At 40.7% G+C, this 21,347-nt stretch overlaps 1 protein-coding gene across 1 annotated transcript; it reads right to left on the minus strand.

Annotated features, from left to right (window-relative positions):
* Positions 1 to 11,283, minus strand: larp6a (La ribonucleoprotein 6, translational regulator a). The gene is made up of 4 exons (XM_079695132.1): positions 10,437 to 11,283; positions 6,439 to 6,637; positions 3,660 to 4,120; positions 1 to 1,444 (listed from the first exon to the last, which is right to left on the minus strand). The coding sequence occupies exons 1-4, from the start codon at positions 11,150 to 11,152 to the stop codon at positions 811 to 813; spliced, it is 2,010 nt and encodes a 669-aa protein (XP_079551258.1). The 5' UTR covers positions 11,153 to 11,283; the 3' UTR covers positions 1 to 810.
* Between the last annotated feature and the right edge of the window lie 10,064 nt (positions 11,284 to 21,347).

A 21,347-nucleotide genomic window follows, 5' to 3' on the forward strand; every position in this document is an offset into this window, starting at 1 on the left:
TTGCAATTTTAGTGATTTATTTGTACAATAGGAATCTCAATGTACAAATACCCCAGCTCAGATGTAAAGGCAGGAACATAAGAGCATTTTTCTTTTCCTTCTGCTTGACCTGAACATCCCCTGAATCTCACCGAGAGCTTAGACTGATGGAAACAGATGCCAAGAAAATAAAAAAAAAAGCTAAAATAATAAATAAAGCAGCTACAAATTAACAGGCGGGAGGAGACCATCCCAACTTAGAGCGTTCAGCAAATTAAAAAAGGCAAAATATAAACTAAGAAACATCATGTCCCAGATTTAACTGACCAACCTTATGGCCTCAGTTTAAATAACATATACAAAAAAAAGTGAACTCACAGTAGACGAATACAGAAAGGCATATGGTGATATCTCTATCAGGTCCATGCACCTATGCCACTTACATTACTTACATTTACACACCATCCACAGACAATGTTGTGAGCTTTTACACACAAGACAGAGGACACTTTCAATCAAATAAAAAAGTTAAAGTGAAATTCCCTTTTCCACCCCTCCCCTATGTAAAACAAGATTAAACCACATTGGAGTTGAAAGTCCATTTCAAAAAGCAAGATCACTTTACATTCACTCAAATGTCCATTAGTAAATCACTAATGCAGCCAACTCAAAACGTCGTATAAAAATATAACAGACTGAAAACTGATGCACTCAACAAAAATATATCTACAGTCTCAAATGTGGGGGGAAGGGGAGGGGGTTCAAGAACTGCTCAAAATTCCAATTTTTTTTCTTTCTGGGGGGATAAGAAGGAGTGGATGCTTCACATGATCAAGTCTGAGTCGCGGCGCTTTTTCCTCGCTCTGCCACGGTGACAAAGTGAAATCCTCTGGTGCCGTCGGGACCCCTGGGCAGCCTCGTGACCCCCGGAGGAAGACCATCTGCGTTCTGCATCTTCCTCCCCATCATGGGACTGCCCACCGGACTGCTCTCCTGGGACGCCACTTGTTTACGCCTCTGAACCCACGGACTCCCCGAGGGTGTGAGGCTACTGTCCGACGAGTAATCCGCCCAGCGGCGCCCCGCCTCAGGGCTCAGACGGCCCTCGCTGGCTAACGGAGACTTGTGGGGGGATTTCCTCTGAGCACAGGGGCTGGCACGGGGGCTCGACCAGGGGCTGTTTCGCGGAGAAATCACAGGACTGAGGTGATTGTTCTGCTGGAAGTTGACCCCTGCGGTGGTGGGGCTCAGCTTGTTGCAGGACTGGGACTTCCTGGCGAGGCGAGGGGACGTCGGGGTGCTTTCGGTTTCCGAGGAGCTGCATGCCGAGTCGTCTCCGTGATATTGAAGTTCACGAACTCTGCTGTTCAGCGAGCGACTTTTACGCATCCCTCCTTCCTCCCGAGGACGCTCTTTCGGGACCTTCTTCTTGGGAGGCTTGGTGCCGATCAGGACCACCTTCAACCTGTGAGAAGAATCAATATATCAACTATTACTATGTGTTTTATTAGGTCATTTGTTTAGCCATATCATTTGTTATGAAAGGATGTTTTTTATTCAATAGAATTTTAAGCATCAGTTTGCACGTACTACTTTAAAGCAGAGAAGTGAAATTCTTTGCCGAATGAAGAAAATGTTTATGTTTAAGAAAATATATAAAGAAACCAAATTAGACCGTATGAAGTTGACTTTTGTTTGTGTTCTGGTTTTATCTTTCAGTATTTGTAAGCAACTGTGACCGAAAGAATATTGCTTTTTTATGGTCATTTCATTTTTTTAAATTCTTTTTTTAAGAAGGGGCAGGTAAAATAAGATTTTCTTCTCCCTGCTCCTTTCCACCATGCGCTATAAATAAATAAATAAAAAAAAACAGTATAATGGCGCATTTCCACTACAGCGCGGAGCGCAGTTTAAGCGTGCCGTGCCCGGCCCGTTTTTGGTTGCGTTTCGAATTGGGGTAGTTCTGGCTAACGGGTACTTTTTCACAGTATTTCTGGCTCTCCAAAATCGAGGTTCTTTCCGGGCCAACAACCGGGCTGAGTATGCTAAACTAGTGAGAGAATCGCTGGCAACTACAACAAGATGAACATATTTGACCGTGATTTAATTGTAATTTCTAAATGATGCCGAAGTAACAACATACTGATACCGGTTAGTAAAAACCATGAATTAATGCTTTGACAAGTCTGCAGACAGACGGCAGGCGAAAAACCTTTTAAAATGCTTGTTTTCTGAATGGAGTTTGGCTAAGCTAACGCAGTATATGCTCCGACCGTCCACACTCACAACAACGGCCTACAGACATAAATAAACCAGCGACTGTATTCGCCATGACAGACAGTCTGGTTTGTACTTGTTTAACTTTTGTCCAGTTTCTGAACAGATATGAGGAGCTGTGAGCTCTGAGGGCTAACAGCTAACGGCTGATGTTGGTTTTGTGTTTCGCAAGATGACGTCACGGCTCCGCCTACACTGAGTTACTATAGCTGGGTCATTCCAGAATTGGCGGACATTTCATGTCCCCCATATAACAAATCTAATAATCCATGCCCAAAATGCTAAAACATGCACTTGTTGTGTTAAACATACTTGTCTTGAGACAAAATGTATATAAAGTTGTCGAAAAAGTGGTTTCAAAATATCATTTAAATTTCAAATAGCTCTCGAACATACTCTAAAATGGCATTTTACTATTGTCCCTGCTTCTTGGTGACCAACTTGCATGTCAAATATAACATTTAAAATAGGGATTTTATTTACTTTTTTTGGTATTATTCTATTGATATATGTCTCTTGTAAAGGTAAAATCAATTTGTTAAATCATAAACATATTTTAAATAACAGTAATTTTGCACAGAAGGTGTGTCCCTCAACATGCGTTCAACCCTGTTACCCAAACCTTTTTAGATTGGCACAGGAAGTGAAAAAACTGTAACTCAGATGACACAGTGGAAAGGACATCAGCAAGCCATGTGCTAGTGCCATGGGTAGACCAAAACTAAGTCCTCTCTTTTATTTTTCATATTTTTACAATCTTTTCGGTCTTAAAAGAGTCTGGCACTCTGACCCACTCAACCCTGTTACTGATATTATCAGAATAAAGCATATTCATTTCAAAGTTATCTTTCTTGCATTAGATATCCAAGTTTGTCCTTGCCTTGAAAGTAGCATTACATGCTACATCTAGCAATAATTCCTGAGGTTAAAGCTCAAATTAGCATTGATTTTCAACCCTGTTACTTTCAACCCTGTTACTATAATTAGAGTAACAGGGGTAATTCTTCATTGGAAAATATACATTTGATGCCAAGCTGGGCAAATCACTTTTTTGGATGATTCATTATCTGTTTTTCCTAAATACAAACAAAAAAATTATAAAATAAAAGGTTCATTTTTCAAAAATGTTGGGTGTCTAAATTGTCCTCCAATTCTGGAATGACCCAGCTACTGCCCCAGTTCCTAAACTGTAATGGAAACGCAGCATAAAGTGAGCCTGGCCTACCAAGGCCTAACTATACCGTACTAAGCCGTGCGAGGCCCTGCAGTGGAAAAGCGCCATTAGTGTACATGTTTTGTTTTAAAATAACTGCCATGTGTGGAGTAAACAAATAAACTTGACGAGAAGCTTCCTGGATTCTTTTCGGCTACTCCTTCCTCAAATGATAGAAAACGCAACAAACCCCAGGGACCCGGTGCCTCCATCCTCGCACCCTACGGCTTCGTTGGCTTTCACTGCGGCCTCCACCTCCTCAAACTCCACAATGGCGCACTCCTCGGCGGCGAGCTGCGTGTAGCGGCCGCTCAGACGCTTCAGGTCCGCCGGCAGTTCCTTCCCCGGCTTCAGGGCTCTGACGGAGGCGATGGCGCCGTACGTGCCGAACTCTTTCAGCAACAGCTTCATCAGCTGCTCCTGCTGAGTGGCCGCTCCCTCGCTGACTCCGTTATCCTTCGTGAGCGATGCTAGCTCCGGCCACTTCTGCAGATCGCTCACCAGCAGCATGCGGCTCGGCAACGACTCGCTGGCAAAGACGGGCACTGCAGATTTACGCCGCACCTTCCGACCCTCCTCGTTCAGCTCGAGGATCTTCGAGTGTCTCAGAGCGTAAGCTGTCGTTCTCCAGTCACGAGTCAAGTGCTTCACCTGCAAAGAGACAAGTGTTATAGGGGTGAGGTGATAAGGAGTTTGAGAGGAGCATCTGAAAAACAATGGAGGCCTCGTGATGATCCCTACAACTGCTTGACACTACAAGTGGTTGGGTAACATGTGAGCCTGTTAGTCATGAACTGGGGGAGTCTCCATGTGATGTCTAACAGTAAGACTCATATGTTTTGTATTAAAAGTTTCCTGAAAGGCAATGTTAAATGCAAACTAGGAATTATTTTGTCAAATATGTGCTAATTTGCATCCGATTCCGTAACAAAAATATATTAAGCCATAGAGTCAAGTGTTTCACCTGCAAAGAGACAACGCTCGTGATGCAGGGGGAAGTAGTTTGAGAGGAACATCTGAAAACACTGAGGTCACATGATTATCCCTACAACTGCTTGACACTTCAGGTAGACAGGGTACAATTTGAGCCTGTTAGACATCATATAGAAACTTCATAATAGCAGACATTTAACATCCATAAGGTAGCATTAGCTTCACTGCAAATATATCTGTTAAAAGTGTGTTAAAATGTGTGGCAATTTGTGAGCAAAAACTATGAATTAGAAACTAAAGTCGAGTGTCTCAGAGCGTGTTTCACCGGCAAAGAGAAAACGCTCGTGAGGTGATTAGTAGTTTTAGAGGAACATCGGAAAAAAATGAGGTCACATGGAGGCGTGTGGCGCAGTGGGTGGTGCGTCAGTGTTCGGATCAGGGGGTCACAGGTTCAAACCCCACTCCAGTCAGCATTTCATTGTGTCCCTGAGACACTTCACCCCAATTTGCTCCTGTGGGGATTGCTCCCAGTATTGAGTATGTAATTCGCTTTGGATAAAAGCGTCTAAAAAGTGACATGTAATGTAATGATCCCTACAACTGCTTGACACTACAAGTGGTTGAGTAAATATTTGAGCCTGATAGACATCACATAGAAACTCCCCCAGGTCATGTCTAACGGTAAGACTAATATGTTTTGTATTAAAAGAATTCTGAAAAGCAATGTGTTAACGTTTCAGTAACAGAAATCTATTAAATCAAGAAATACTGTCAACGGCTAACAGGCTGTGTTTTTGGGGAACAACGTGTTCTACAAATCAGGATATAAATGCTAAATGCATAAAGGCCTCTGTTATAACCTTCAGAATATAGATTGGAATAAAACTGGAAAGTAGTTTCAGACAGAGGGTGAAAAGAGGTGCTCCAGCTCAGAACAGTATGAGAAAAATAGAGCTTTTTGAACATTAAAGCGTGGAGACATGTCCCAGTAGAGACACTACATACTGATATGAACCTGAGAATGAGCATAAAAGGCCCTTTAAGACAGGCTTCCTCAAGTTTTATGGTTATATATGGAAATCACGCATTTTCTAATTTATTGTTTTAAAAGAAAAGGCCTCAAATGAATTGCCTGAAGCATCTCACCTTGAGTTATGGAGTTATAGTATAAAGAAATCAATCACTGTCGGTCACACTTCCTGAATAAATATCTGGACCAAACATCCTGGTTTCACCTCCATCACTGTGTCATCAGCTTGGATTTAAAATGCCTCACCGTGTCCTCAAGCCTCAAAGTGAATCATTGTTTACATTAAAAACGAGCGTGAGTGTTCGTGTTTGGACTTGGATCCCTCGTGGCATTAACAGTTTTTTTTTTTTTTTAAACACAACAACCAAACAAGTCTTCATGCACAGGCCAGAGTAACAGCAGCTGTTGTGAATCGTTGTGATAAAAATCCTTGCACCCCAAACACCTAGTCATGTTGACACTAGCAAGAGCAAGTTGTTCAATTCATTTCCCATGACTCTGCACGTCATTGGGAATTAGAAATAGCTATTTAACACATCTTCCCAACCCTGCTTTAACTCCAACGTGTGCATTTTGATCTGCAATCAAATGTCTAGTATGTAAATCTGTGGCTGGACATTATATTCAGTCAGAAATCAGCTCAGGAACATTAATGTGCAACATAATATATAATTACTGAATGTCCACATGAAGTTGCCTCCCCCTCAGTTGATTGATTTAATTGAGCCGCCTATGGCCTCGCACACACGTACAGCAGGAGGGGTGAACACTGTTCCCAAAACTACAAAGGCTGCGTGTTATTTCCAGCTAAATCAGGACAAAGCATTAAAGCTCCCATGTCATGGCCATTTCTACTGATCATAATTCCATTGTTGAGTTCTACTAGAATAGATTTACATTGTTCAACGTTCCAAACTCACTTTGGTTTCTCAAACAGCGTCTCTGTATAGTATGTGTATTCACTCTGTCCACACACACACACACACACACACACACACACACACACCTTTTTGAAGGAAGTGAGCAGCTTGACGCTCACGAAGCCCAGTTTGTTACGCCGGACGTGTTTCAGCAGGAAGGCGTCATGCTCCAGGTTCTCGTCCGACAAGTAGTACTCGATCTGAGCCACAAGCTTCTGGATCAGCTCCGAGTCTGGGGGCTGCCAGCTGTCCTCCTCCAGCTCCCCCCCGCTGGTCCCTGCACCGCTGTGTGATGACAACATGGTCAATCAAAGTTCATTTATAAAGCCCAATATCACACATTTTAACATTCGCCTCACGGGGGGTTTTCAGTTTGTACAGAATGTGAGTCATGGTTAATCAAAGTTCATTTATAAAGCCAAATATCACACATTTTAACATTTGTCTAAAGGGGGATTTCCAGTGTGAACAGAATACGAGTCATGGTCAGCTCTTCCTGTTGTATCAATAAAACATTAGAATGCTTTACATTAAAAGTCATTTCTGTTGCACTTCATCTTAATGCTCTTAATGTTTTACAATGTAGTAAAACACTTTGAACTGACATGTGTTGAAACGTGTTATATAAAAGAAACTTGCCTTGCCTAAACTTTTTATAGAGCAGCAAAGATAAGTCAACACATTGATTATCACCAAATGTGTTTCAACATTTTGAAAATCTCAGAAAAGGAGGTTTTTAGCCAAACAAGATTTCATTTCTCCGTTAAAGATGTTTCTAAAACCAATGTCTTCTTGCAACAGCATTTTGAAATCCTTTTTGTTCTTTAGGACACAAGGGACTATTTTCGCTTTACAAAGTTCATTATATTTTAGGAAAAACACAGTTTGATAAAGGGCTGCATCACAGAAACTACAAGGAGCACAATCCTGGATCTGTGAAGTCATAGTTTAAGTTGAATATCAAAAGATGTGCGCACATACACTATGCACAAAAATGTTTGATATGGAAGACATTCAAAAAATCCCATGTAAGGGTCTTTCCTCAATTTTACAAAAAGATATTGCTCTGACTTTTGAAAAAAGTGGATTTTTTTTATGCCATCTGGAAATGAGTAAAGATATAATAAATGTATTTGATCAAGTGCTTTTAGAGGTGATAAAATACAAAGTCTATATTTAAAAACAAGCTAATAATTACTTTCATAAAGTACATGATTTCAAGACTTTAAACCAAGAACAACACAATTACGAGATATAATCTATGTTTACTATCCCATCTCTATTCTGCTCCTGCTATGACTCCTGAATTTCAACCGGGATCAATTAAGGTCCATCTTATCGTATGTTCCCATATGGGTTCAAACCCAATAAGCCAGAGTTTGTGACTTATTAAAAAAAATACACATCATTTTGGCCTTTGAGAATATATGATGGACATTTTTCACTATATTCGGACATTAATAGACTAAACGACGAATGGAGAAAAGAATCAATGACGGAAACAATGTGAGGTTGCAGCGCTGCTCTCTGACTGTTGCACATTTCCCTTTCGTTAACACAATAAGTCTGAGGATTTGGCAGAAATGCTTCCTCATCTTACATTTCCCAAGCTGCGTCTCCCCCAGACCTTGGCGTAACACCAGCCCTCAAACTGCCATGCCCTCTCCATCTGAAGGGTGCAGAGTCACAGGCTCTCCCTCCCACTCAGAGAATGGTGGAATCACCAAGACTGGTACCAGAGCTGCACAGCTGAAGCTTTCAGGGCTCAATGAGATCTCAGTGAGGCGACTGTGTGAAGCTGCGTGGCAGGTAGCTTTGTTGCAGATTACAGTGAGGGTCTGAATGAATTTTCGTGGATGACTCATCACGTCCTCCCCTCCTTTTCCTCCCGCGCACACCCTCAGTCAACAGCTCTCCAGCCTGACCTACCGCGCAGCAAACTGCAGGACTTCAGATATACAGACGAGGCTTTTAGAGAGAATACCTTCACTGTCAATACCTCATTTTAATATTTCAATTGTAGAAAATGCAGCAGAGATATGCTGTTAATTAACTTCCGTGTGAGTGCTGCAGAGAAGTCTCTGGAGGAAAGTAGCAGGAATATTAACAGCAACATGCTGACAGTGCACTTTTCTTTATCAGTACATGCTCCCTGATTTGTTTTAATAAATGCTAGAGCATACACACACACAAACTGAGGAGAGAGACAAAAGAATATTTGATATAAATCATCTCGCTTTTTGAGATTAATGTAGAAGATTCTTGTAAAAATATGGAACAATGTTTGGAGACAAATAAACATTGTTTTTCTAAGTTGTTGAACATTTTTCTGTGATGATTTCATGGTGTTTTTTCCAGATATGATTAAATGTATGCTTAAGATGTACGATTGTGTGTGACTCAAATCCAAAGACGGATATAACAATACAAGCTAAGACAAAGAAAGATATCTGCATAAAAACAGATTGAATTTATCTGATTGGAAACAAACACTTGCTTCCTCTCAGATGTTTAATGATCTTTGAATGCCTCCTGTGTATCCGGTGCTGCAGCAGCTCTTTAAGTCACAGCAACATTAAGGTGTGACCTGCAGGCTTGCGATGGACGGAGAGATTTATTCTCCCCACTGGCCTTTCTGTCACTGACTCACTCTTTGCGCACGCAGTCCGAGTGTAGGGAACTTATAGGCTGGAGGATAAAAATAGCCGGCCATGATGCAGGGGAATTGGATTAAAGTGAAGGTGCAATCCTTTGTCTCTCAGGTGCCTACAGGTGGTTACACCCTCCCAACCGGGGTGATAATAACAGCCCTCAGGCATTTCTGAGGATGTACACACCCAATTGTGGTCATTTATTGCCCTATTTAACCATTGTAGTGTTTCTTTGTTACACCTGTCATGATTATAGTTATTTGTGCAGCTTCTTTCTACATTACTGGCATTCTTCCAGGGAAAAACCCCAAATGTACCCACGCGGCATGTGCCGGCAGGGCTAATACATTATCAAACCTGACTCAGATGGAATGCTTAGGATGCATAACCATCGATGCAAAGCAGGAAACCCCTCACTCACCCTGTAACCTCACTGAACCCACTCTGCCTTTATTTGAGGAACTTTACTCACATTGACTCACATAACACCTTTGAGAAATAAGGAGATAAAAGTGTGTCAAAGACAGGAAAATAGTTTATTTTTAGCCAAATTAGATGATCTTTACTTTTGCCGAATGTACATTTCCTCTCTGTTGGACGAATAAAAGGAATTCTGATTCTTGTTTAGAGCAGAAACTCAAAGCAGGTTTGTCTTGTCTTTGTTGAACCCAGTCTTCCTCTGTTTGATGGACTGTACTCACATTTATATACCCAACACTTTTGATAAATATGGAAGTAAAAGGGTGTTGAAACCAGAAGAAGTTTCATTTTGACCAAATGAGATTATTGCCCTAAATGTACCTTTATTGTTCTTACCCAATGGTGTAAAGTAATGTTGTTCAAGAAGTGTACTTGAGTACAATTTTGAGATACCAATACTTTACATGAGTATATACATTTGTATACCCCCACTAAAATTCAGAGGTTAATCGTGTACTTTTACTCCACTACATGTATCTGTATTACTTTGCAGATTTGGATTAATGATATTTAACATAAGCAACACTTAATAAATAAAGCCTACCTTATACAAAGGAATTATAATGAGCTATAATGAGTTACCTTTACCAACTGTGATAAACACATTAATGCGTCAATAATTATAATCAAAACATATGATATATAATTATTAGAACAGTGCCCAATCTGCATTATGAGTAGGCCTACTTTTATGTACTTTAAGTATATTTTGATGCTAATACTTTTACTTGAGTAACATTCGCAATGCAGGACTTTTACTTAGAATTCCTACAATGTGGTATTTCTAATTTTACTTAAGAACAAGATCTGAGTAGGCCTAATTCCCAAGTGTGTCAACGCCAGGGAAACGGTTTCCTATTAACCAATTGAGATAATTGACTTGCATTTAACCTCATTGCTGTTACTGCTGTTACCCCAAGCGTCCCTGCACAACTCAAAGTAGAGACTCAAACCTGGATTTGTCATGTCTCCCGTACTCGTCCTCACTACAGCTGCCCCCGAGGAAGTCAATAATGCTCGGGGACACCTCCACGGGCTCCTCGTCCTCCTCCGCCGCCTGGATGGCCACAGTGATTGTCACCGTCCCCATCTCCTGAGAGTGCTGATCCACGGTGATTACCTCATCGAAGCCGTGCTCCGCTGACGCATCCAGGACGCACTGGTTCAGGATGGGGCTCTCCGTGGACCCGCTCATGTTCCCGGAACAAGGCAAGGTGCCTCCAGAAGCAGCAGAAGCAGAAATGCCTCCCTGGAAACCTCTACTCTCGCTCGGCTCGAAGGCACACACAGGGTACGGGGCGCGTAAAGCTGCTCGACGCTTCTTCGGGCACCAGTGATGGCGGAGAAGGACCCAAGGGGCTCCGAAGACGCGCTCCACGGCTTGCCAAAGACCCCCGATCCAGGCCTGTGGAGCGGAGGGGCTTGAGGCAGCAGCCAGCGAGACGCAGCCTGCAGGAGCTGGAGACACCGAGCTGGAGCCTCCTTGGGCTTCTACCGCTGCTAGTGGTGCTACTTCCTCATATGTAAGAGGCTTACTGCCTTTGAAACGAGCTCTGGGATTGGGCTCCTCGCTCTCACTGCCAGCCCACAAGCACACGCTGACACAAAGCCAAGAGGGAGGCAGCAGGAAGGAGAGGCAGCGCATGAAGGCGTTCACCAAGGCGTGCATGTTATAACTCTTTCTCTTTTTTTCATACGTAGATTTTTTTTCTCCCTTTTACACACACTGTATTTATCTGTGAGGACACGAGAGGCCGATTTACGTGGATCTAAGTAAGGGAGCACATTCACGTGGTGTTCATCTATTAATTGGCAAACTGCCGTGTCAAGGACGACCCCTTTTCTCTAATTAGATAATAGGCTCTCAGCCGGGTGGCACGCGATGAGGCAAGTGCTGTTTGTTTGTGCCGCGAGGAAACACACACATTAATACATTCCTATGCATAGAGGCCAGAGCAGATATTGCAAATACTTAGGAGATCAGACATCCATATTATTTAGAGCTGACCACGCCTACATAGACACAAATCAATAATGTATACTTATTCCACATTATATATTAAATATATTATATATGAATCTGTTCACATAAGAGCTACGAAGATAAGTCAAATATTAAATAAGACAATTGACAAAGCTAAGGTAATTTTCCATGCAAAAATGGTATAAAGAATTATCTTTTCAGCCAAAATGATTGAGATATCCTATTTTTAAATTAATCTGAATATTTTTGGGTTGGATCTCAAAACATTTAAACTGAAATTGACATTATTTATTATTTTCTGACATTATAAAGGCCACATGATGAATACATTATTTAAAAAAATAGTCTGCAGATTAATCAATAATGACAATAATCATACATTGCTTATTTAGTTATACGTTATAGTTATATTTTCCTGGGAATGTTTCAGAAAACATGCAATTTTTTTTATTTAGTTATACATGTACTGAAAAGCTCTGAAATGATTATAAGAATATTGACACTAAAATATCATATTATAATTTCACATCAAAGTCAAAATTCCCAGACACAATACTGAGGACATGACCTTAAACTGTCCTCGATGATAACTGTTCATTGTATGATTCATTCCTATGACACGAATGAAAATATAAGTAGAGTAAACACGATTATTATTATTGATTTGTCTGAGACCCACTGAGACATCCATACGCCAACATGCGGGATCATTTCCAGAACCACTGCTTTCATTGATGCTGATGTGAATATGTGTAGGTGTTCAGAGAGAGCATTAATATTACTACAGTCATCTAAATATGTCTGCTGTATACATGAAGTCCATTTTCATAGCTGCTAGTTGGCCTCCATCCTAACAGCCGTGTAAATCCCCCTGCATGAAATATCTGCACTCCTCCCCTAGCCGGGCTCACAGCTGGTGGGCAGTCTGACTCACTCTCTGCACCACATGCTACACAATGCTCCAGTTTGTGTACAATGCAAGAGGGGGGTGAGGAAGAGATTGGCAAAAAAAGAGCCGAGGTTTGTATTGAGGACTGATTTCTTTTGTCAGATGAAGCCACATTTTCCTCCAGCCGGGTCATTGCTTCCATCAACGAGGTTATATTTTTCAGTTTGTCAGGGTTACGAGAGAAAAACTATTGGCCCCATTTTCATGAAACTTGGTGGAAAGGTGAAGCATTGACTATGGAGGAAGCTATTACATTTTGGAATGGATCAAGTAATTGGGCGGATACAGAAATACGTTTTTACTTGGACAAGGTCATTCTCCAAATGCCACTTTCAACTGTTTCCAAAGCAAACACATGTGTTTCCAAGATGTTCTAGTAACACGCCTTATTCTGCATTATTTAATTGTGAAGCCATTTCTATGCACGATCAATTTCTTGCTGTTTGTGAAACTGTGAAACAAGGAAGTGAAGTGAGGACGGCGCTGTTACCACCTGATGATCACTTCCTATTTTTTCCACGCGTGACGTAGATGTCCCAGTTTGAAGAGATGGCCTCCTTTCAACCATCTGCCCACAATGCGCGCAAAAGAACCCACAGACATGGCTTTTGAAAGTTCTCTTTCAGTGTACAGTACAATACAAACTGCTGTACAGCCTCCAAAATGTCCATTTATTCTCAACAAATCCAAATAAGGGGAACTTCATGAACTCAGGATGTCATAACTTATTACGTTTATCTAGTTTGACTAATAAGCTGGAAACTAAGTGCCTTTCTTAATCCCTGTCTGGGCAATGCTTTCTAACATGCACCATTGCTCTTTAATTCTTTTACAATTACCATTTTCCTGCAGCTATTGAATCACTATCTCTTCAAAGAAACACCTCTCTTTGAATTGTCTCTCCTAAGGATTCTGCAGAGGATGTGCCTTCCTTTCTACTTCCTTTCCATGTCCCTTACAGTATATGCTTTTCAGTAGTAGTTTTTTTTTAATGATTCCAGTCTTGGACCATTGTAGTTATTTAAATGAACCTCTCTTTATGAGAGTCTGATGTGATCCTATTGATACTATTAAGCTTAGATGAGTATTTCTCCATTATATGACCTTAAAGTCTAACTTTAAAATCTTCATACAACTTGTTTCTGTTTTCTGTTTGACCGTACAGTAGGTGTCCAAGGACGCGTATTTGCAGAAGATGAGTACAGACCATAGACTATATAAAAGGTACAGACACATCCTATTAAGATATGTTAATTTACTGTTTAGTACAAAGAGTATTAATTATACTATCTTTAACACCAATCCTGCTACACTGCTGAAGCAATGAACACTTTGGTCTAGACTGAAATATCTCAACAACTATTTCATAAATTGTGAGTATTAGTAATAGAGTCATTCATACTTCCCAGTGGACTTCAGTGATCCACTGACTTTTCCTTTGGCATCACCATGAGGTTGACGTTTGTGATTTTGACTGAAATATCTTAGTAACTTTTGGACAGTGCCCCTTGAAATGTGTTTTAAGTTGTCATTGTTCACATGCTAATGTTAGCATGCCAAACTATGGGAACAAGGTAAACATTACAGCTGCTATAGACATCGGCATGTTAGCTTTCTCGTTCTGAGCATGTTAGCTATTGTTAGAATTTAGTTTCAAGCATTACTGGGCCATAGTTCAGCCGCACAAAGCTGCTAGCATGACTGTTGACTCACTTCTCAATGCAAATATCACTAGCATACCGTGACATCTGTATTACAAACAGGTTTAAATGCAACAGATCCACGTACAGTTCATCAGCTCGTGCTGTTCCCTTTGACGTACTCAAAAGACGCAAGATAGATGTCCATTGTTAAAACCTGCCCTACCTCTTGCATAGCTGCAGTCATTGTTGTTGTTAGCGGGAGGTGTAGCAACAGGGGAATCTGCTGAATCAATTTTGGCCGCAGTGTGAAGTTTCAACAAATCATTTTTGAATTCAGAAAGTTATTCTTAAATTGTATTTTAACTCACAGAAGCTCTCCTCATAATAAAGACAGGTCGTAGCATATCAGTATTATTGTGTTTTTTCATTTTTTTTAATATCAGGCTTCTTAAAGGTGGGGTAGGTAAGTTTGAGAAACCGGCTCGAGATACACTTTTTGTTATATTCCATGGAATGCTCTTAACATCCCGATTTCAATGAATATCTTAAGTGCTTGAAAATAAATCCATAAAACATTTCATCTGTGGAAGCCGTGGCGCTGTAAAAAGCACGACCAATCACCTGAGCCGGCCCGGCTAAAAATAACTGGATGGCCTACCTGCCTGTCAGCCTTCCATCTTGTGCACAAACTTATCTCGTGCCCTCATTGGTCATGTGCGCGTTCGTGTGTGTTGGAGGAGGGGCTCTGTGAGGAAGTGTATTTTCAAATTCTAGCGCACTCGAGCTGGTTTCTCCAAAATTACCTACCCCAACCATTCCTTGGTTATGTTTACCTTTGATTAATGCTGGGCTCTGTCAATTCTGTGTGAGATATAAGGGCGCTCACCTATTAAACAGCTATTCCAAATTTAATTTCAGTCTACCTCCCTCAAGGAATATTAAAATGATCCTGTCTCTGTCTGAGGAATCAAACTATTGGATCATACAGTATCTGATCATTCACAATTTTCTCATGTAAGAACTGAACATGTGTATCTTTGCAACGTCATGTAGACACATTTCAAACAAATATGCACACACACACACACACACACACACACACACACACACACACACACACACACACACACACACACACACACACACACACACACACACACACACACACACACACCACTTACTTGATGTCTGCTTTTACCTTTGTTGATTGTATGACTTTTGATATTGTGCTGTTTTTTTACAACTTGCTTCTTTTGTTGTAGTCTGATATAAAAACATATATAAAAGACATTAGCCTACATATTCACAATACAACATAAAACACAAGTAACCGAAACAGAGATACCCACAAGTCTTCGTAACAAAAGACACATTTTGTGTAGCCTACTTAATTTTTGCATGATGGGAACATGATTGGGCTGATTTTAGTCATGATTTCCACTTAATTTAAATTCATCTGCGATACTGTCTAATATATCTTTATTGATTTGAAGTCTTTGTTCACTAAACAAGCATCAGCAGGACACATGAAGATGTTACAATAATGGCTTCCTACCTTTTGTCTTAGCAAATCTTGATATTATTTATACGATGTGACATGGCAGATGGAAAGGGTCATGGCAACCAGTCTGTTTCCCCTCCTCCTGTCTGTTTCTTACTTCAATGTTTGAGCAATTTTGCTAGGAAATGGGGGATGGTTGTGAAGCTGCGAGGAAACGTTTGCAACCCCCATCTCTTGCAGCCATCAGCAGCCATGGTGCTGTTTAGGCATGCAAATGTGTTCTTAGATTTCTGAATTTCAACAAAAGACACACATTTTGCATTCAATTCTATAAAACAAATACATAATGTAAACACCTTTAATGTCCTTTTCTTTTGCTGCATATAATATATTTTCTGTAATCTCATCACAAATCCTTCTGAATAAATCGTGTAACATGTTATAAAGGTTCAGGTTCAGGTTCAGGTTATTTATTTGTACTGTAGGTAGATTTTGTTTGCGGAGAAAAAGACAAGGGATCCATCCTGACACTAAAAACAAACACAAACAACAGACACATCTCTAATAAAAGGACTAGTAAATATAAAAACATTTTAAAGGGAGCGGATGTCAGTGTAAAAGTGAGCAATACCATTCAACTGTACCTGAATCTCTTAATATTTATTGTCACACTTAAAGACCATTCTGGTTTCTTCTTATATCTCCCTGGTTTCTTCTTATGTCTCCGATACACAAAAATAATGAAATAAAGCCGGACATCTGTAACCCAGAGCTGTCCAGAAATGTTTTTCGCCCTCTGAGTGTGTTTGGTTTAAATCATTTCAGTGGTTGCAGACAAACTGTAAGAGAAATGTTTCATAAATACATTGACAGGAAAAACCAGGCAGGAGTCATGCTGTACTGCTGCCAACAAATCAGCACTGCCGCTGCATTTACATCCTGTTTGTTTCTTTCCATTTCCCATGATAACAAATGGTATGTCTCTTTCTGACAGTCAACAGTAGGTATCAATTGTAATGTGCTGCATATCAGAGCGAATGTGAATAGTTTTCTGGAGTGCGTATGTCTGGTTTTAAGAGAAATTGACTTACTTTCACACCTGATTTTACCCATCTCTCTTCTGACAGATAACCGACTCTATTACTAAGGTAAAACAAGACATACACACCATGGAGCAAGGCCAAAGGAGATCCCAATAGAAGGTGAGAGATAAAGGAATCACACCTTTTATTGGCTCTTTTTCTCTGTTTTCCTCTCATGCATTATAGATCTAGAGACTTAACTGCAGATATATTTATACACAACTTACATTTATAATGTATTGCTTCCAATATGGCCTGTCATACAAACTGTTGATGATCTCCTCCCATATTATTTGTCAGCTTGTGCTTCGTGAATAGATTTTGACAGGCAGTGTGTGGGATGTCCTCTTTGATGAATCTGGACCTGTGTTTGCTGAGCAACTGCTCATTACTGCCAGAGTAAGAAAGACTGAAAATACTCAACACTCTATGTGCGATGTTCGCTGGTGTTGCTGACTGCAGATTAAAAGGGCTGTCGCATGATTTATTTTGTTAAGAAGGCAGAAAAAGAGCGTTATCCATCAGTGACAAGATAAAGAATTCACAAGTTGGATTTTCCAGCAACTTAACAAAGCCATTTCAAAGGGGCCCTATTATGTACTTTCTTAGGTTCGTATTAGTGACCATTTTGAAAAGGTTTTCTAAAATTCAACTTTGTCGCATTTTGACAGTCATTGTTATTAAAATAATTGGTTGCACATGTGCCTTTGTTACTGTTAAAGGTCCCATTTCATGCTTTTCCAGTTATTACCCGTCTCCTTGTGTGTTATGAAGGTTTGTCTGCATGTAAACGGTCTGCAGAGTCACACACCCTCAAAGTACACCCTGTAGCGAGTAAAACTCTAACACAGAGAAGACCTGTCTATGCTGCCCCAGAAAGCCTCGTTGGACATTTCCTCGTTGTTTTCTTCCTGGGTACAGTGACGTGCCCATACCCAAATGGACCAATCCGTGGAGCCGTTACGTTAACACACACACTCAATCTTTTCTCAGCTGTAGCTCCGCCGATTTCTCCTCCCTGAGAGGGCGGGAGGCGGCGAGGCTGTGAGTCTGTGTGTGAGCACACACTGCAGCCAGGCTGCGGGTGTGTGTGTGTGTGTGTTCGGGCTGGTTTCGGGCTGGGTTTCGCTGTGTCTCACTGTCTCGCAGGCGGCCACTGAGGTCATAGGGAGGAGGTCCAACAAGTCGTTTAGGACAGAGAGTGAATACACATACTATACAGAGATGCTGTATGAGAAACCGATGTGATCTTGGAAAATTGCACAATATAAATCTATTTTAGTAGACCTCAACAATGGAATTATGATCGGTAGAAATGACCATGACATGGGACCTTTAAGGATGTTATTGTTAGTGTATTCATTTCTAAAGCTTTTAAAACATACATTTGAACACATGTCCTTTCCAGGGGACCTTGGGACTTCATCTAGTTCCATAGTTCAGGAAACAGAGCACTGAGGGGGGCAATAAGATTTTTTTAAACGGTTGGGGCAAAATTCAGACATTGTTGAGTTGTCAGGACATGAGAAAGAAATGAGGTAGGTAGAGCAGGTTTTAAAAACAATAATAATTTTTCTTGTGAACAACTTGCAGTTAAATGCACAAAGAACCTCAGTCAAGGTATAATTTTGAGATGTAGTAAACATAATGGCCAAAAAAAGTGCATAGCATAATTAAAAAGATATTTGAGAAACGTAATGACTCACTGTTATGGCTTCAGCCATCATTAGTGTGATCTGTTGCTCCTGCCTTCTCTGTGAGAAAGCTCTGTTTTCAATGTTCCTGTGGTCATTATCATAGCAATTTCAGAATTACATCAATTTGACCCAGAATACAAGTCAAAATAAAATGTTCACAGGTGTCGCCACAGTAATTGCTCGCTCTTTTAGGTGTTTCTTTTGAATTAAGTTTAGAATTATGATGGCTACGGTTACGTGTGATAGCTCACAATTATGTGTAATTTGCATGTACTGACTTTGATGTAGGCTATATACTGAATACGGTTTTCTGAGGTCATGTCAGACTGAAGTGCATAAAACACCAACATTTCCTTTTATGCATATTTTATTCTAATTCATAGGGCAAATATACAACTCAGAATTTAGATATGGAGCTCCTAAATATTTAAATAGCATTTCCACCTCACAAAAAATTAAAACAGCATATGGGAGCATGATTAAAAAAAAAAATCTCATAACATTGACACTCCATATTCGATAAAAGATATCCTCATATTGCTGTTATGACACAACTTCAGGCTCCACCAAACACATACAAAAGTAGTTCCCAAGGCATTTATTAATTATAGGGACTGTGGGAAAGAAACCCAGAAACTAATTTATCGCTGAACCATCTTTTCAACCAGTTTACACAGATGCTTTTGCATCTCAGGGTCTGCCCTCCAGTGGTTTGCCTCGTACCTCAGTGGGAGAAGTTTCTCCGTGGCGGTGGGCCCGTTCTCATCACATAGCACTCCCCTATCCTGCGGCCTGTCCCGGGGTTCTGTTTTACCCCCCCTTCTTTTTGCCCTGTACATGCTCCCATTGGGCCGCTTAATTAGCCAATTTGAGGGTGTTATTGTTATGCAGATGCTATCCAGATATATTTCTCTTTCAAACCCGTCAAAATTGAAAATGTAAACACCCTCATTGCATGTCTGTCTGCAATTAAGGAGTGGATGTCAAGCAACTTCCTACAGCTCAATGCATCGAAAACGGAAGTCTTGATCTTAGCGGCTGATAACATCGCCTCTAAGGTAGCAAGCCACCTGGGTTCATTCAGTGGTAACATAAGGGCAAACATAAAAAATCTTGGTGTAACTTTCGATCAGTCTATGCTACTACAAACACATAAAACTCCTGACCCGTACCAGTTTTTTTTCATCTCAGAAACATTGCCAAGCTCAGGGGGGTTCTATCAAACGCAGAAATGGAGATGGCTATCCATGCCTTTATTTCATCCCGGCTTGATTACTGTAATGCTCTGTTTCCCTGCCTCAACAAAACATCAATAAACCGGTTACAACAGGTCCAAAATGCTGCAGCCAGATTGCTCACTCAGTCCAAAAAAACATGCCGCATCACTCCGATTCTGTCTGCCCTGCACTGGCTCCCTGTCCATCAGAACCCAATTTAGGGTCCTAGTTTTCACATATAGAGCTGTCCATGGCCAAGCCCTAGCCTACATTATTGACCTGATCCACCCTCATAGTACAACCCGGGCCCTGAGGCCCTGAGGTCCTCTGAGCAAGGCCTCCTAAGGGTGCCCCGAAACAGGCTAAAGACCAAGGGTAACCGTGCCTTTGAGGCGGTGGCCCCAAGGCTATGGAACAAACTACCCCAGAAAATGAAAACCTCTGCCTCAATAGAGATTTTTAAGGGGCAGTTAAAGACCCACCTTTTCCGACAGGCCTTTGGGTCGCCGGAGGAGGTGAGTTAGTAGCTGCCTTTCATTGGTGTTTTATCCTATGTATTACCTGCTGTTGTTTTATGCCTTTTATTCTACATTTTATGGTTGTACTTTGAATTGTGTCCTGTGTACTATACTGTAAAGCACTTTGTACATCCGTGTTGAGAAGGGTGCTACATAAATCAAGTTTGACTTACTTACTTACTTTTGTATGTAGGCCTATTCCTTTTTCACTACTGAGTCTCCCACTTTGAAAACCTCTCCTCTAGTTAATTTGTGTTGCTGGAAAAAGCAGAGTGCACCCCACATCTCAAATGGTAAACTGCAGAGGCTTTTACTGTTTACTCAGGCGGCAGTGAACATTGGACCATTTATTTTTCTTCAGAAGGGGATCTGCAATTGGATGACATTTACCCTTCACCTGTTTGAACAGAGAGATATCGTTAGTGTTATGTAAAATGACAACCAGACTTTACGCTTAAAGGGGGCTTTCTAAATCTGACAGAGCTAGTGTTATGGCTGCCGGATTTGGCACCCTCTCTGTAACTTTGGACCAAGATGGTCATAATCTCACCAAAAATAAAGCCTGTAAACTTTCCTCATTGTTTGACTTATTTATGTTACTTGAATATATACTTACTCTGTTGTTAATTATTGTTTTTAGTTTGTACGTTGTCATGTGCCAGGCAGGCTGTTCTTGTGTGTTTTCCCTCCTCTTACTCTTTGCACTTCTCCTCCTTTCTACATTTTATGTAATGGGTAGGCCTACCCTCTACATTTCACCATGTAGGTAAAACTGTGTCAGACACTCTAGGTTATTAGATTATTGCCAGCCCTTTATTGGTTTTATTTCCATTGTTAGTAGATTAGACAGTGAGAGCTTTTTGTTTGTGCTTTGTTTCAAAGGATATATTTAGATATGGCCTTCTTTTGTTATATTTGATTTTATTTGGCAACATTGCCTTTGTCTTCTCCTCCCACCCCCTTAAAAAACATGTGTTGGCATTTTCCCATGATGAACATTAAATATACGTGCTCACTTTTATTCTGACACTATTGTGGTGTTAGGCCTACTGTCTCCATTTCACCTAAACACATTTTGGGGACATCATTGTAAAGAATCAAATATGTTTTGCTACCGTACTGGCACTATTTCATGTTATTGACTGACAAGTTGTGCCTTAAAGGGTTGTATATGAATCTTGGAAATAAAGTGTAAGTTCAATAAATACATATTTTTAACTAAAACAATTTCAGGACTAGTTTCACTACGGAGTTCTGTTTTCGGGACACGGGA

Source organism: Notothenia rossii (genome assembly GCF_949606895.1).
Source record: "Notothenia rossii genome assembly, contig: scaffold_191, whole genome shotgun sequence".
In the NCBI taxonomy this organism is placed as follows: Eukaryota; Metazoa; Chordata; class Actinopteri; order Perciformes; family Nototheniidae; genus Notothenia; species Notothenia rossii.